This window comes from Cimex lectularius, unplaced genomic scaffold, assembly GCF_000648675.2.
Source record: "Cimex lectularius strain Harlan isolate CLEC.00 unplaced genomic scaffold, Clec_2.1 scaffold33, whole genome shotgun sequence".
NCBI classification, from domain to species: domain Eukaryota; kingdom Metazoa; phylum Arthropoda; class Insecta; order Hemiptera; family Cimicidae; genus Cimex; species Cimex lectularius.
The window spans coordinates 2,198,125-2,213,112 of NW_019392683.1; the positions used below are offsets into that span (position 1 = coordinate 2,198,125).

General features: G+C 31.5%; 2 protein-coding genes across 3 annotated transcripts; one reads left to right on the forward strand and one right to left on the reverse strand.

Moving 5' to 3' along the window:
- Window positions 1-4: 4 nt before the first annotated feature.
- Window positions 5-11,117, forward strand: LOC106662518 (protein RER1). Of its 2 annotated transcripts, none has more exons than XM_014386670.2 (7): window positions 5-137; window positions 470-578; window positions 6,581-6,685; window positions 6,769-6,868; window positions 6,942-7,162; window positions 7,230-7,304; window positions 10,695-11,117. In XM_014386670.2, the coding sequence occupies exons 2-7, from the start codon at window positions 510-512 to the stop codon at window positions 10,767-10,769; spliced, it is 645 nt and encodes a 214-aa protein (XP_014242156.1). In that variant the 5' UTR covers window positions 5-137; window positions 470-509; the 3' UTR covers window positions 10,770-11,117. The 2 variants fall into 2 exon arrangements, with proteins under 2 accessions (XP_014242156.1, XP_014242158.1); XM_014386672.2 differs by having other exon boundaries at window positions 6-137; window positions 7,230-7,325.
- Window positions 11,118-11,239: 122 nt separating this feature from the next.
- LOC106662585 lies at window positions 11,240-14,956 on the reverse strand. The gene is made up of 5 exons (XM_014386780.1): window positions 14,829-14,956; window positions 13,581-13,771; window positions 13,186-13,311; window positions 12,280-12,434; window positions 11,240-11,411 (listed from the first exon to the last, which is right to left on the reverse strand). Exons 1-5 carry the CDS (start codon window positions 14,863-14,865, stop codon window positions 11,273-11,275), a joined length of 648 nt encoding a protein of 215 aa, XP_014242266.1. The 5' UTR covers window positions 14,866-14,956; the 3' UTR covers window positions 11,240-11,272.
- Between the last annotated feature and the right edge of the window lie 32 nt (window positions 14,957-14,988).

Sequence of the window (14,988 nt, forward strand, 5' to 3'; positions counted from 1 at the left end):
AATGCTTTTCACGGAGGCTTTGCCCCTGGACGTCACGTCTCGTGATTTTAGGCATACTACGTGGATTTCAGATTTCTACACCGAAAGCCGACCAAAATGGGAATTTAATGAAAGTGGACGAAACTCGTTTCCAGTCGGTGAGTCTGTTTATGTTGATTTTCTTTCGATTTTTCTGCCTTTACTTCCCTCGGAACTCGACAGGAAAACACATGTCGTTCCGGTTTCACGTCAGAAATAGGTTATTGTCAAGATCCTTGACGTTTCTTCCTGAAGCTTTCTTGCCGGGTGTCTGCTATTTCATCCGACCCAAACTATTTTTTTTTAAGTGAAAAAATCATTAGTAAATATTCAACGGCCTTATCGTCTCGATATTTTGATCCGACCAAACGTTTCACTCTCATACTATTATGCAATGTTTACTGCGCCCTTTTAATTAATCCTAATTTTCTTCTCTCTTCTTCTTGTCAAGTTGTACATCCGGATCTTAACCAGGCTTCGGTTTTAAAGGAATGATGCAAGATATCGGGCCTGAGTCGTCGACGAACTTCGTTTCACAGACGTCAAAGCACATCGAGCAGGTGAGTCTCTCATTACTTGACAGGTACAACGAACGAAACCCGACGGAAGTATGTTTTATCCAATCCAAATACCAACGATACGTTCCTTACAATTTATACACTTTCAAGAACATAAAACATAATAACAAACCAAACCTAATTTTTGTTTACTCTCCTTGCATTAAAAATAAGTAATTTGTGTATTTGTTCTCTAATAAGACATTAGACTGTGTATAGCACCACATCTCGTGTTTTGGACTAGTTTGTTTACATCGGGGCTTCCCAAATTGGTCCGTGGATCCCAGGGAAATTCGAGAAATATTAATGATTACACAAATAAACACAGAATAAATAAAGTAAATTAATCCATATTTTTTTAGTGGTCATAATTGTCCACATTAATTATTCCAATTAATTATTCTTTTCATCTAGGGTTTTTGATTGATAATTAGTGTTATGTGCGGGATTCGAACCCACAACCTTCTGCTCAATACGCCGCAGTTCTAACCACTTAAGCTATCATGACTTTGATCTCCTCAGACCCCAACTTCTCATTTCAACATACAACTGTTCGAATTTTCCCTCTTTTTGTCATATTTTCAATTCGAACGGTTGTAGGTTGAGATGGGAAGTTGGTGCCCAAGAGGATCGAAGTCATAATAGCTTAAGTTGTTAGAGCAGCGGCATAATGAGCCAAAGGTCATGGGTTCGAATCCCACTTGTGACACTAATTTTTCATCTCAACAAAAACCTTAGATGAAAAGAATAATTAATTAAAATACAACAATGAATACTGAATTTTTTTTTATTCATTCTAAGTTTATTTTTGCACACATAACCAAAATAGGTAAGGTAATTGAGATGGACGGGAATGGACAGGATGGTTTCCTAGGAATTTCATTGTTGATACTGATCTCCTCCAATACCGGTAAATGCTGGATTTTTCCAATGTTATATATAAAAAGCCGTTATTTCTTGAAAATGTGACTCAAAGCTCAAACTTCTCTCGCGAGTGCACCACCTATTTGTGTAATTCTCCCAGTTATTTACTCCAATATGGATATGTGGCTGGAGTGCTGTCTGAGAAAGCGTGCAGTTTCTCAATCCACATACACAGTTGAGAAAGTTCCGAATTGGCATTGATGAGGCGGAAAGAAAACCTCCTGAGAGGACATTACTGAAGACAAGCCAGATGAAAAACAACCTTCAGGTGAAGTACCTCGGCAGGACCCAGCATGCTCTAATTGTACAAGTCACCAAATAGGTGCAGGTCAAAAGAAAAAAAAAAGTTCTTGCAACCATTCAATGGTTCCAGTCAGATTGTGACACCATTTGGAAGGGTACACACCCAGAACGCCGGCAGAAACAGACTGATTTGAGATGAGGAAGCACATTGAGCTGGTTGCTTCTCAAACCATTAAAACTCACACAAAAACTGTTAAAGGAAGAGTATGGACCCAGGAATGGTTGAATAGGGGAATATCTGGTGAATTATGTATGTTTCTATTGATTCTATTCTTTTTTGATGCAGCCATCGTTAAATTGTTCAATCAACAAATTTTGGTGATACTTTAACATTGTAGCAGGGAAAATAATGAAAAGATGTTTCAATAAATTAATGGCTCTTTCTCTTTTTTGGTGCAGCCCTCTTGGTTACTTGGCAAAACTGAACGATTAGTTAAACGAACTGTCAGTTAACCTGATTAAAGCCTTGTGGCTCTGATCAGTTCCATTTTTCTTTGGTTATTAGTTTTTCATCCTCTTGGATGTGTGTTGATCTTACACTAAAAGGGTTTTGATTAACAAAAGAAAATTATTGTTTTTCCTTGAGGTAGTAGTTTTAAGACATGCAGTAGAAAAATTGAAATCAGCACAAACTGAAGAATGTGATCTGAATGAAAGAAAGCTTTCTCTTTTTCTTTTTTCTTTTTTTTTATCGAGCTTTCGTGAAATAGTTCATTTATCTGACAAAGATAAACAATTAGCCAAACAAACTAGTCAGTTAACCAGATTAAAACCAAGAGCCTTTAACACGCCGGGTTTATCCGTTTCTTAAACAGAAGAATGTACAAAACAATTAAGTGAACTGATGATGAAGATGGCCTCAGCTAAGCTTTTTATGTAGTTTGAGTAAAGAAAATTATCATTTTACCTTTCGGTAGCTGTTTTATTTATTTATTTATTAATATAGACGGGTAAGAAGGCCAATTTACAAAGATACAATAACAATAACAAATCTAAAGTTATAAACATGCCAAGTAATAATATTCATATAAAAATATTGAAGAAAATAACACAAATATGTATATAACAACATTTTAAAAAAGCATTTACTTATATAAGAAGAGAGAGAAAAAACTATTTGCAATTGTATAGTCAGAGAAAATATTTCTTTATTCCAAGTGTATTTGAGTTGAACATATTAATGGTAGTATGCTTATTACTAACAGTAAAAATTCTATAAACGATAGCGGATTGAACTTGAAAGTATTTTTGTGTTATCATTATTAATATGGTACAGCTTTGCGTTGTCAGCAAAGAGCAAGAAGTTTTTATTCTGAGGGAGAAATTCAGCAACATCATTAATAAAGATCAAAAATAATAAAGGGCCTAAATGAGAACCCTAGGGCACTCCAGATTTTGCGTCGATAAATTTAGACAAAGAATTGTTAATATTTACTTGAAGCTGTCTATTACCATGCAAATAACTATGAAACCACAACAATATGGGTCCATCGAAGGCCAGAAAATTTAATTTCTATAAAAGCAAATTAAATTGACACAATGAAATGCCTTACTGATGTCCCTGTAAATTACATCAACTTGTGTATTGTTGGAAAATGCAATTTATGACTGAAGTAGTAGAAAACTGGAAAACAACCCAAAAAATAAGAGTATGAACCAAGGAATGGTTCAATAGAAGAATATATTATGATGGCACAGAATTCTGTACATTTCAAGAAATGAAAAAGAGCTGTACCTTTTTTTATGGAACAATCATGAAATTTTTTTATTTAACTGGCCATATTGAACAACAATAAGCTTAATGAACTGAGTTAACCAGATTAAACTGATGTCTCAGACGCATACCTAATAACAGAAATTTTGCCTTTGAACTGTGCAGTTTCATCTTTTAGAAATGGTAGCAAGAATGACATGCTCAATTGATATATCAGTAGAAATTGAATCTTAAACAGAAAATTATCTTGCCTTTTGGTAGCAGCTTTAACAGTTGCAGTTTATCTGCAAGTTTACAGAATTTTAATTGGAAGAATCTTACGTAACAATTAAGTCAACTAATGTTTGTATGCAAAGCTTGGCTTTTCATCCAGTTCCTCTGTTTTTCTTCTTTAGTTATGTCAGTTCTCCTTGTTGGTGTGGCTTGGATGACCACAAAAAAGTTTCCTTTTTGCCGCAGCTGCTTTAACACTAAAGGAGAAGAAAAAAAATAGGCAAGTGTAAAAAAGAAAAAAATAGACCAAAGAATGACATGGAGAGTTAACGCACAGGATTCTGAGCATTTCAAAAAATGAAAAGAATTTCTTTTTGATGCAGCCCCTATGAAATTGTAAGTCAACTGGAGTTCAGGCAAATACCAGTCGTTAACCGAAAAAACTTAAAGTTCATTGCTCAGACATGAGTCACTCAACTTGTCTCACTTATGTTTATTCCTGCTTTCTCTTGTACATTCTCAAACCTTTTATTACACAAGTCTTCTAAGAAAATTGAATTTTTTGAGTTCAATATAAAGAGGGCTCCATGAGAGAAAGGTCTTCCGCTCTACAAATAATGTATACTTGTATTCCACCAAAGATTTTTGGTCTTTTTTATATTTATAGCTCTCAATGGTGGAAAGTTCTAGTTGAAAAACACTAGTCTGGTATATATGCGTACCCATGGGTAATGTTTGGTGGTATAATTTGATAAAACAATCAATGAAATAGGCAAATGTTTTGTAGAATACAGTTAAATTAAAAAAATAAATAAACAGCTTAGATGTCCTTTTTAATGTATACATTGAAAATATCGTGTATATTTTGTGATGTGGAGTGTCGTCCTACTTAACCACCTGTATCCCCAATTAAGATAACCTTTACCCTAGTGGCAGCGACATTCCTCCGTGACAGTGTTGAAGGTAATTTGTGCGCTACGGAAGAATCTACATTCAACATTCTTTCAAAATGCAGTGTAAACAGTATTCATATTTTTGTGAGGTATACCTATCTATGTAGAACAAGGTCATATAAAGGAATATATACACAATTAGGGAATTGCAGTGGAGCCCCAGCAAAGCCCACTTCTAATGATTGATGACTTCCTGGATTTTTTGGAAAAGATTTAGGTTTGGCGTTCAGAGCGCAAATAACTTAAAGACTGCTTTTTCTACTCTTTCACAAAATAAATAAACAAAAGTTGCAAGTGTCCCAAGAACAAAGTACAGTTTTGTATCCATGGAATTAAACTCATGATAACTTCGGCAAATGAGAAACCTTATGTCTAACCCACTGCCATTGTGGAATGATTTATGATTATATATAATTATATTAATATTATTTATGGTTTTTATAATTCGCCTGTGCTCAGAAAATCTTTTTTAGGGATGGTTGGGGTTATTATACTTATGATACTTATGATGGTTATTATACTTAAATCTAGACACTGTTTTGAGTTGTTAATTACAATATTTACATTGTGGATTAAGCGAATTCCAGCACAATTTGAATCAAATGTAGATTTTTCATTCAAAAGCACCTGCAAGTTTGAAATTTGATTTCTTTGGTAGGAGAAGTGATGCCTTTAGCTTATTAATTTTGCCCAAAATGAGTTAACTTCAATGCAGTCAGTTAGCACTAATTGCAGTTAGTGAAATCACCTGTTTGTCTGAAAAACAATTTTCTGTACCTACTAAACATAAACGTAATAAATTTCACAAACACATAATTTTATATTTTGCTATTAAAAACCAATAAGCAAAACAATTGTGCCCAACAATTTATCACATCCAAGAAATGTATATTTTGTTAATTATCCTGTAATCAACAAAACTTAATAACAGAACATCAGTACCAAAAGTTGTACAAAAATAAAACTATATCAACGCTATAGATCAACAATAACTAATTTTTCTTATTGTTTTCAACCATATACTTTAAATTTCAAGTCAGTCAATTCGTAGATATCCTTTACAATAAAAATGATGCTCCTTTATTGCCATCAGTACAGAATTTTAAATCCTCTCTATACACGTAAATTGTTATTATAAATGTTAAATTTAGTGATCTTCCAAAATTTTTAGTAGTAATGTTGGTTTGAATTGGATTTGACAAATTTTATTTATTTCCTCGTAATGTTTGTTAGGCTGGTGAGTGCAAACACAAAAGTTGAACTAATCTAACTGATGATTTGTCAAATAAATCAATAGATAGTCAATCCAGTCAAGCCCCTATCTGCCCGCTGCACTTTGACTTTGTTATACTGTCCGCTGTCCCTTTGTCAATACAGTTGTTACATTTATAGAATTTATAGTATCCTTCTATAGATTATTCACAGTTTTCGTAAAGTTTACAATACAATTGAGCAAATTGAATTAGGTTGGTGGGCCCTAGAGAATGGAAATCCATAAGGTTTGATACAGATTAAAAAATTTATGATTTGTTGTTATCAAATGGGCTGAAATCTGAAAGATTATGGTGAACTCTGTGGTTTATCCAACCATACATATTCCAGAGATAAAAAAGTTTTATAAATCAAAAATACTTCATTTTGAAACAAATTAAAATTTATGTTATTAGCATAAATGGTTAAGTTATGAGATTTCTTATTGAGTTCTGTGGGTTCATTTATAATCATTTTGGCTTTTTGCTATCATCAGTCAAGAGTTTGGTTCTTTTTATCTTTCGCACATCAGTCAAACCACTAAAGATAGAAAATGTTCAGTTATTATCATAGCAATACAAATTCATTGTCTATAAGTGTTTTAAAATTATTTCAGTAATAATTTATTATTGTTTTTTTTTTCTCAGAGGTATCAGAAATTCTTAGATGACCTCACTCCATTTGTGACAGGAAGATGGATCGGTGCATGTCTAATGATTTTAGCATTCGTAGCTCGAGTTTTTATAATGCAGGTGATTTACCTTTTAAGCAACTTTTTTTTAATAATTATTTTTTGGGCTTAATTATTATTAATTATTGTTGAAATTGTTATTAGGGTTGGTACATAGTTGCTTATGCATTGGGAATCTACCATTTAAATTTATTTATTGCATTTCTAACCCCAAAAAGTGACCCAGCGTTAGCGATGTACGAAGGTAAATATTTCAGTGTCAGGTCTGGGTTTTTTGGAGTATATCGATTTATTTATTTTGTGTATTGTTGTTTTAGAGGATGGCGGAGGGCCAGAACTTCCGACTAGGGCAAATGAAGAGTTCAAACCATTTATCAGGAGGTTACCAGAATTTAAATTCTGGTATTCGGTATCAAACTCTACTCTCATAGCATTTACCTGTACTTTTTTTGAAATATTCAATATACCAGTATTTTGGCCCATTCTTGTCATGTACTTCATCACGCTTGTAGCGATTACAATGAAGAGGCAGATCAAGGTCTGTGTTGAGTCATTTTATTTTTAATTAAAGAATTGTTGCTAACTGTTCTAATTTTTGTTCACAGCACATGATAAAATACCGCTATTTGCCTTTCACTCATGGAAAGCCGAAATACGCCAGTGCCAACAACACAGGCAAGGTGATTAATTTAAAGTGACAGGTGATACCTTCTGTCATTAAATCACTAAACCGCCCTTTGGACAAACTATCCCAATCCTTAGAAAATAGCAATATTCCTCTGAAAAGAGTAAGAGCACTCGGTGAAATCTGAAAAAAAAAAATGACACCCTTATTTGATCAGTGTTTCGCCTGTGAAATAAAAAGTGGGGTTCAAGGAGTTCTGCTACCAGGGTGGTATTAATGTGTAACATATTAAAGAAGGAAATAACATTAAAATACTATTCCACGCTTTTCTTGTAAATAAATTGCCAGTTAAAAAGTTAAATAATTAAACTACAAAATTTTTTGTTTCCAATGGTATCACTTAAAAACTGTAAATAATATACTTGCTCTTGGTGGAGGCCTTGTTTTTTTCCAAATCAGTTTTGTTATTAGTTACCAATGTCAACTAGAGGCTGGGGTTTAAAAAATTTATTGTTGATAAAAGATAATTACGGTCTGTAAGAGAAAAAATGTTATTGCATTTTTTTTAATAATTTCCTAATATTATTTCAGTAAAATCATTACCTCCAATCAAGGCTTGCAGATCTTTTTTCTCCATGTTAACTGTATTATAGACAGTTTTAAATTATATTTACACAATTAAATTATTTTCTTTTGTACATGATAATTTATGATTTTGCTTATGTTGTACTTTGAAAAAAAAAAAAGGCAGTTCAAATAATTTTATGTACATATAATAAATATTTAAACTATACAAGTTTACACTTGTACAAGGATTACACTTCAAAATAATAATATATTATGCTATTTTATATTAAATAACAAAATAAAATAGATTATTTGTTTGAAATAAAATAAGTATTTTTTCAAGAAAAACTCCCATTCCACCTATTGATAATTAATGTGCATATTCATTTTTAAAACGCCTTGATTGAGTGATGATATACATATTTTTTAAATGATCTCTTTTATACTATTAGTGCGCTTATAGACGTCGGTTTTTTTTTTTCTTCTTTTTCCTTTGGATAATGTTTTTTACCAGACTTGCAATGTTGTATAGGCTATAATGAAAGTATGTGCATGCATCAGATATCGGCAACTATGTGCTGTTGGGTGCTTGTCCCCCCCCCTTCATGCAATGGACACCGATCCAGCATAAGAAAGTGCTGTCAACCATGCCAGTGAATTGATGTGTCTAGACGCTACCTGATGTATCGCGTGTTTTCTGCAAATTGCTTGCCATCCCTGCTTCTTTAAATTATCATGTTTGTCACGTGTTTTAATTTATCATGTATTATCGTAAATACAATTTTTTTTTACATTCAAAAATAATTATAAAATTTTATTTCATCTTCTAATTTCTCAAAAAGAGTATGAAATGCACCATATTTTTCCCTTTCTAATAATATAGGATGTACCCATAATGACCTTTTATGTTTTTCTGTTTCTTTTTGTTTTTTCTTGTATAAATAGTAGGCCAATAGAATTTGTTTTTTCTTATCACATGTGTAATCTTGGCTACCAGTTCATAGCTGAGCCAGGAAGAGACTGATCTAAGCTATGATCCATCTTGTCGAAAATCTTACAAGTATACAAAAATGTCCATTTATTATGGATCCATTGTCTGATGAAAAAAAATAGACGTGTACAAGCGCATTTAGGCCAATTGCTTGTTATGCCGGTTGGATGTCATAAATTTAGACTTAATCAAAGCACCATTGATTGGAATATTTTATTGTTGGTAAAAGGCCAAGTTATTTAGGTTTATTCTATTTTAAATGATGTGAAATAAATTAAATATACTCAGACAGAAAAATGAATTATTATTTAATGTGATAATCTTACAATGTGCACGACACTATTGTCATTTGCAAGGTGTGCCAATTGGCCATACAGAAATATGAAAAACAGCATAAATAGCCCAGCCTTAGATTCAACATGGCATAAAGACAAATTTGAATTTCTTAAACATTGGTCCTCGTAGTGTATGCATGCTATTTTTCCCCTTTATTGTTTGAAATTTTGGGTTGGCCTGCACTCCTTATTTCATAAATATGCACATAAATGCAAATGTACAGTTAAAAACACTAATTAATTTATTGTGTTTTCAAAATTAATCATGTCAAATTATATGCGAGCACTTGTTTTTTGTTGTTCTTAACCTTTGAGTTTTAAAAACAATTTATTTTTCTAGCAATTAATCCTTTGACCTTAATAATTTTATTAATGCTGGCTATAATACCGGCTGTTCAAAATTTTTGTCAAAAACGGAAGTTGTCTTTAAATTTCCTTCTTTTAGATGTGACAACTTGGATCATTATAATTTATTTTGAATTTGAAATTTAAAACTTTTGGATATGACAATTGAAACATTAGAAGTACAGCTGCTGGCTTAATCTCTGAAATACAATAAAAATTCATTCTTTATGCAATAAAATTTTTCCCCCTCTTTCTTTAACTTACTTAATATTGACTTGAATTTTGAATTTACTTAATATTGAAATACTAATCTTAAACTAATAACTTATTAAAATTCTTTCACATCCAAATGCCAAAAAATAAATTTCTAAGGGCTGAAAAGGTGGAGGAATGCACGCATTGAGAGGTATAATTAATCTATGATGCTTAGGTTTATTTGGGTTGCTGGGGACTTTTTATACATTTAACAAGGTCTCTCCTTAATTGTTTTTTTAGGTTTTTTGTTATAAAATTAAAGATTATATTGTCATTTATCAAAAAATATTAATTTGCAGTCTGGTAAGGCATTTTTTCTTTTTCAAATAAGCCAACTGATTCTTCTGTTTTTTTTTATTGGACAAAATTCACTTCTGATTTTTAGTTGACTAGGTCCATAAAAGATTTAAGTGAATTTTATAGTTTTCTTTAATAATACAATTAAATTTTACCAAAATCACAAAAAGATACAACAATTTATTTGGCAATCATATTTTGATTTTTTTTAATTTTTCATAAATTTGGTTCAAATAAGATGAAGCTTACTTATGTTCAAATCAGATGCTTTATGTATTTCAAATGTTAAACATATCCTCCATATCCTAATAACTGAAAAAGGTATTTATTGAAAAAATAAGAATAATACTTTTTAATTTTCTCAGATCGATTTATTAAACTTAACGTCATCATCTTGATTATTACGATTTAGATTATTTATTGCTCAGACTATAGCTTAAAAGTACAAATGGTTAAGTTTAAAATGCCAAATTTCTATTTTGTGATATGTTATATATTTTAACAATGGTAGAAAATTTCAATTAATTTTTTTATTTTTTTTATTTTATTGTTTTCAAATTTGAATTTACTTACATTTTGTGAGTGAAATAATTTAAAGATAGCTTATTAAAAGTGATTTCAAAATATTAACGTACAAATTTTAATTGTGTTTTAGGCTGAAGCAGTGCCTCTTATCCCCCCTATACCTGTTATACCCGTTGTTGTACCACCGCCAGTCAGTGAAGCATAAATTTCAAAGTTCAAAAACCAAAATTATATTTTAAACAGTGCAATAGTTGTTAACAGACTTTTTTAAGTGTTTGATTAATTATTTTCATGTGATTGTGCACTTTGTGATGCCAGCCGTCTTTATTTGCATGAAAGATTGGATTTCAGAGAGAGTGTATTGTGAATATTTAATGTCAAGAGATTTTTGACTACTGTATAAATTTATATATTTTTACTTTGTGAATAATATGAAGTTATTGTACACCGGGAGGGATAGTTGGCACATCTTACATTTTCTGTTGGTTTTAAAGAAATTGTTATCGTTATTTTACTCATTCGGTACTTGATTTATTTCTAGTTGAACTGCGTGCTAATTTTTTTTTTTTTTTTTTTTTTTTTTTTTTTTTTTTTTTTTTTTTTTTTTTTTTTTTTTTTTTTTTTTTTTTTTTGGGGGGGGGGGTTTAAAGGATTAAAATGTGCAAGGGCTCTGACTATTATTTTAAAAAAATGCTTTATTCACTGACTTTAAGGAAGGATCTCCTTCGGGTTTCTCGGTTTTGCAGCGCATATTTCAGGATGACAAGGGCAAAAGCATATTTTGTCTTCTCTAGTTTTTAAATTCAACGAATCTATAAACATCCTGCAGACACTCTTTTTATCAGCCCTAAAACAAAAATAAAATATTAGATAACTTGTTTTCTTCATATTGTTGTTATAAATGTAACTTGTGCCTGTGTTTAAAAAAATTAATATATGTATATCTTAAATATTATTATTATGGATTGTGTAGTTAGCATTATTGTTATTAATCATTTGTTAATATAATATCTTTTTAAAAAGTTTTGTTTTTTTGTATGTAGTTAACATATCTAAAGCACCTACAAATTATATATTGGACTGCAAAGTAAGTTTGTAGCATTTTAAAAAGGGGAAATTCAAAGACAAAATCAGATATTTGTAAATAAATGTAATCCATTAAAAATGACCCATTTTTCTTGTTCTTCCTTTTGCCATCTTCCAGGTATTTTAATTGTTCTGGGGTAAGACATAAATAAATGCTGTTTTGTAAAAGCAAATATTTGGGGAAATCCCCTTTTTTGTGAAATTCAGAATAAGTCAGAAGTCAGGCATAAATTGACTGTTAAATATCAATTTCTAGATCAAATTTTTGCAATTAGTTGCACGTAAATGCACCATTTTCCTTTTTTCACCCACCAATCATATGGAAGAGCATTGCTTGTTTTTTCCCCCTTCTATAATCTAATGTAAGAGAACCAATTTACTATGTGTATTGTGTGTTGCACCCTTGTCTGCTGCTGATAAACTTATAAAATATACAAACTTGTTGAAATTTAAAATAAAAAAAAATTACAATGCCTTCATTTATAAAACAATTACAGATCAAGTGATAAACTCAAAATCCAAAACTTGTAAATGACCCCTTGCTTTTAATTGAAATTCATTGATTTAAATTTAGAAACGAGTTTAATTTTTTGTGCATCTTCGTACTGTGATATTAATAAAAAACCTACTCTTTAGCTTGCTCTCTTCTAACTGGGTATTTTGGAACAGGCTCATGAGCAACATAGTCTCGCTTCATCACTGACAAATAATTATTAATTTCATTGTGCTCATCTATCCATCTCTGCCTTTTGTCTTTTATCAAGCCATAGTTAACTGCATTAATCTTTAAAAAAAATACAACAATTAAATATCTTAAAGATTACTAAATCAATTTTGTTTACTGTTAGCTCATAATTATTAGGATGATTGTCCCTGATAAAACTGGTTCACTTATGCTGAACTGACATCTCTCGCGGGTTTGTTGAACTCAAACTCAATTTTCAGCATTGCGCCACTTCAGTGAGGACCCAGTGGTATATACACCTCACACGGACAATGAGACAGACTGTTCCTCACCGAAGATGGTGCAATACTGAAAATTGAGTAATTCAGTTGATCCATGAGTTGAGACCCAACGATGGTTCAGTCCAGCTTTAGTTCGGACCAACATCCAGCATCAACTCTGGCTCACTTATGTCTGTGAGGCAAAGTTCAGCATTTTGACATCTTCAGTGCTTGGAATTGTGTTATTGTCTGTTACGTCATTCGCGTTTATTTTTGTTTGTAATTTTATTGGAAATATCCAAAAGTTTGTAGGCTTAAAGCAGTCAAATCAGTAGTACTCTACCTACACAACATCAAAATAAACAATAACTGACTGGAACAAAGAAACAAACACAAATTTTATCATTCAAATACTCTGAAAGAACTAAGATAATGTGTAAAAAGGGACAAACAACACACCAACTGCTGAAAATATGAAAATGCCAACAAAAACAAAATCAGCTAGAATAAGCAGATTATCAGAGATGATAAGCTATTAATTTAATTTGTTAAAATAATTTCCTCTGGATCAAGATGCACGTCATAAATACCTTGTTGGCCAAGTAATCTTTATTATTGCCAAACCTTCGCCATATATTGTTGTAATTGATATCGTACAGTGTCAAAAAGTTGCACTCAAACTCTTCATCAATTAAGTTATCAGCGACTGGTTTGCCCTGAAGGAAAGGAAATGTTAAACAGGTAAATATAGTGAATAAACTAAAAAAGTAAAGTAATTCCTGTCATTCAGGAAGGCTTAACTTCCAACTACCCATTAAGTGTTGTGGGCAAAGGTCAAACCACTTTACAGTACATTTTTCAAACTACTGTCAATTAAAAAAAGCCATGGAATATGAACCAAGAACTTCTAGCTTGGCAAATACGAGTCAGACGTACTAACCACTCAGCCACCATGGTCTCCTTAAATATAGTAACTATGACTTACATAGGCCTCATTGACTTTAGTCGCTACAGTTTCTGCATTTTCTTCTATGCAGTTATAGTCTATCGATGCAGGTTTATAATCGATGGAATAGCTGCTCTCTTTTTTTATATTGTGTCTTATGAATTTGTACTGTCTTTGAAGCCAGTTGCCTACACGGATCCTAGGGTCTGTGTAGTTGATTAAACTGATTTCTGAAAACAAATAAATAAAAAAACAATAGAAATGTCAATTTGTTATTTAATTATGATTTAGGATTGATCAAACAGATTTTATCCATAGTCAAAAATAAAAACATGCACAAAACAAGGACTTTTTTTAAGCTTTTATGAGCTTGCATATTAGCCAGCGTACGATTTCGTTGGTTGTATCATCTCTATATAGTTGGGGGGAAGGGATGCATGCAAAAAAGGACCAAGGACGACAATGGGAATCGAACCCACGACCAGTCTATAACACTGACTACGTGGCTACGGTGGTCCTCAAACAAGGACTTGATTGAGACAAAAGATGTGGCTGAAAAACCCTAACTGAAACTCCAGCTATATTGAAAAATATACATATACAGAATTTCACAGTTTTATTTATTTACTTTTTTAATATTTTCAAATTGAAACAAGTGTACCAAATTTTAAACATCAATTACATAAGCAGCACTGTGGCAAATTTGAAATCAACCACCTCTTGATAATGATCACATTTAACACTAATGATGAAGGAAAATGAATAATTATATTTAAGATGCTTCATAAATTTGTACATATTACTGAAAGTTGTAACCCAAGTTAAAATTTATAAGAATGATTTTTGCATTATTGAATTTTTTTCTTCTGTTATAAAATACATTTTTCAATGTATGAGAGGGGGATAAAGTGGATACTATGATCAGCATTATCGATCAATGATTATATAAATAAACAATTATTGAAACACAATTTCGCTCGTTGTGAAGTATGGGGAATTCGCATTATTATGACATATGTTTGCAATACAACCAACATTAAAACCTAAACATACTTTTTGATTCATGATGAAAAATTAAACACTTATAATTTTCTAAAGTATGGTATTTTCCTAACAAAAACAAAAAAGGAGTGAAGTTCAAAACGCGTTTTTGAATTTTTTTAAATATGTATTTAAGCTTGTTTTCATATAAGTTCCCCTTATGAACAAATTTGTAGCTTTTTGTTTTGTCTATCAGGTTTATTATCACCTCACAGGACCCCACAATGAACAAATTTTCAGACTTACTCTCTTCCTCCCTTGGATTTTTGAACGACACAGTCATTGTGAAATAGGCTTGAAATTATAAAAACTACTTTTAAAATTTTTATTAACTGCAATCACATGTTTCAACACTTTTGAACTGTTTCTTGTTCTAAACAATATAAACCTCCGGGTTGAGGATTAC

Coding starts and splice junctions, on each gene's coding strand:
- LOC106662518 (XM_014386670.2), top strand. CDS start 510: ATGATGCAAGATATCGGGCCTGAGTCGTCGACGAACTTCGTTTCACAG. Junction 579..6,580: donor CGTCAAAGCACATCGAGCAG/GTGAGTCTCTCA, acceptor TTTTTTTCTCAG/AGGTATCAGAAATTCTTAGA. Junction 6,869..6,941: donor AGCGTTAGCGATGTACGAAG/GTAAATATTTCA, acceptor TTGTTGTTTTAG/AGGATGGCGGAGGGCCAGAA.
- LOC106662585 (XM_014386780.1), bottom strand. CDS start 14,865: ATGACTGTGTCGTTCAAAAATCCAAGGGAGGAAGAGA. Junction 13,312..13,580: donor CTAAAGTCAATGAGGCCTAT/GTAAGTCATAGT, acceptor CCTTTCCTTCAG/GGCAAACCAGTCGCTGATAA. Junction 11,412..12,279: donor AGAAGAGAGCAAGCTAAAGA/GTAGGTTTTTTA, acceptor TTTTTGTTTTAG/GGCTGATAAAAAGAGTGTCT.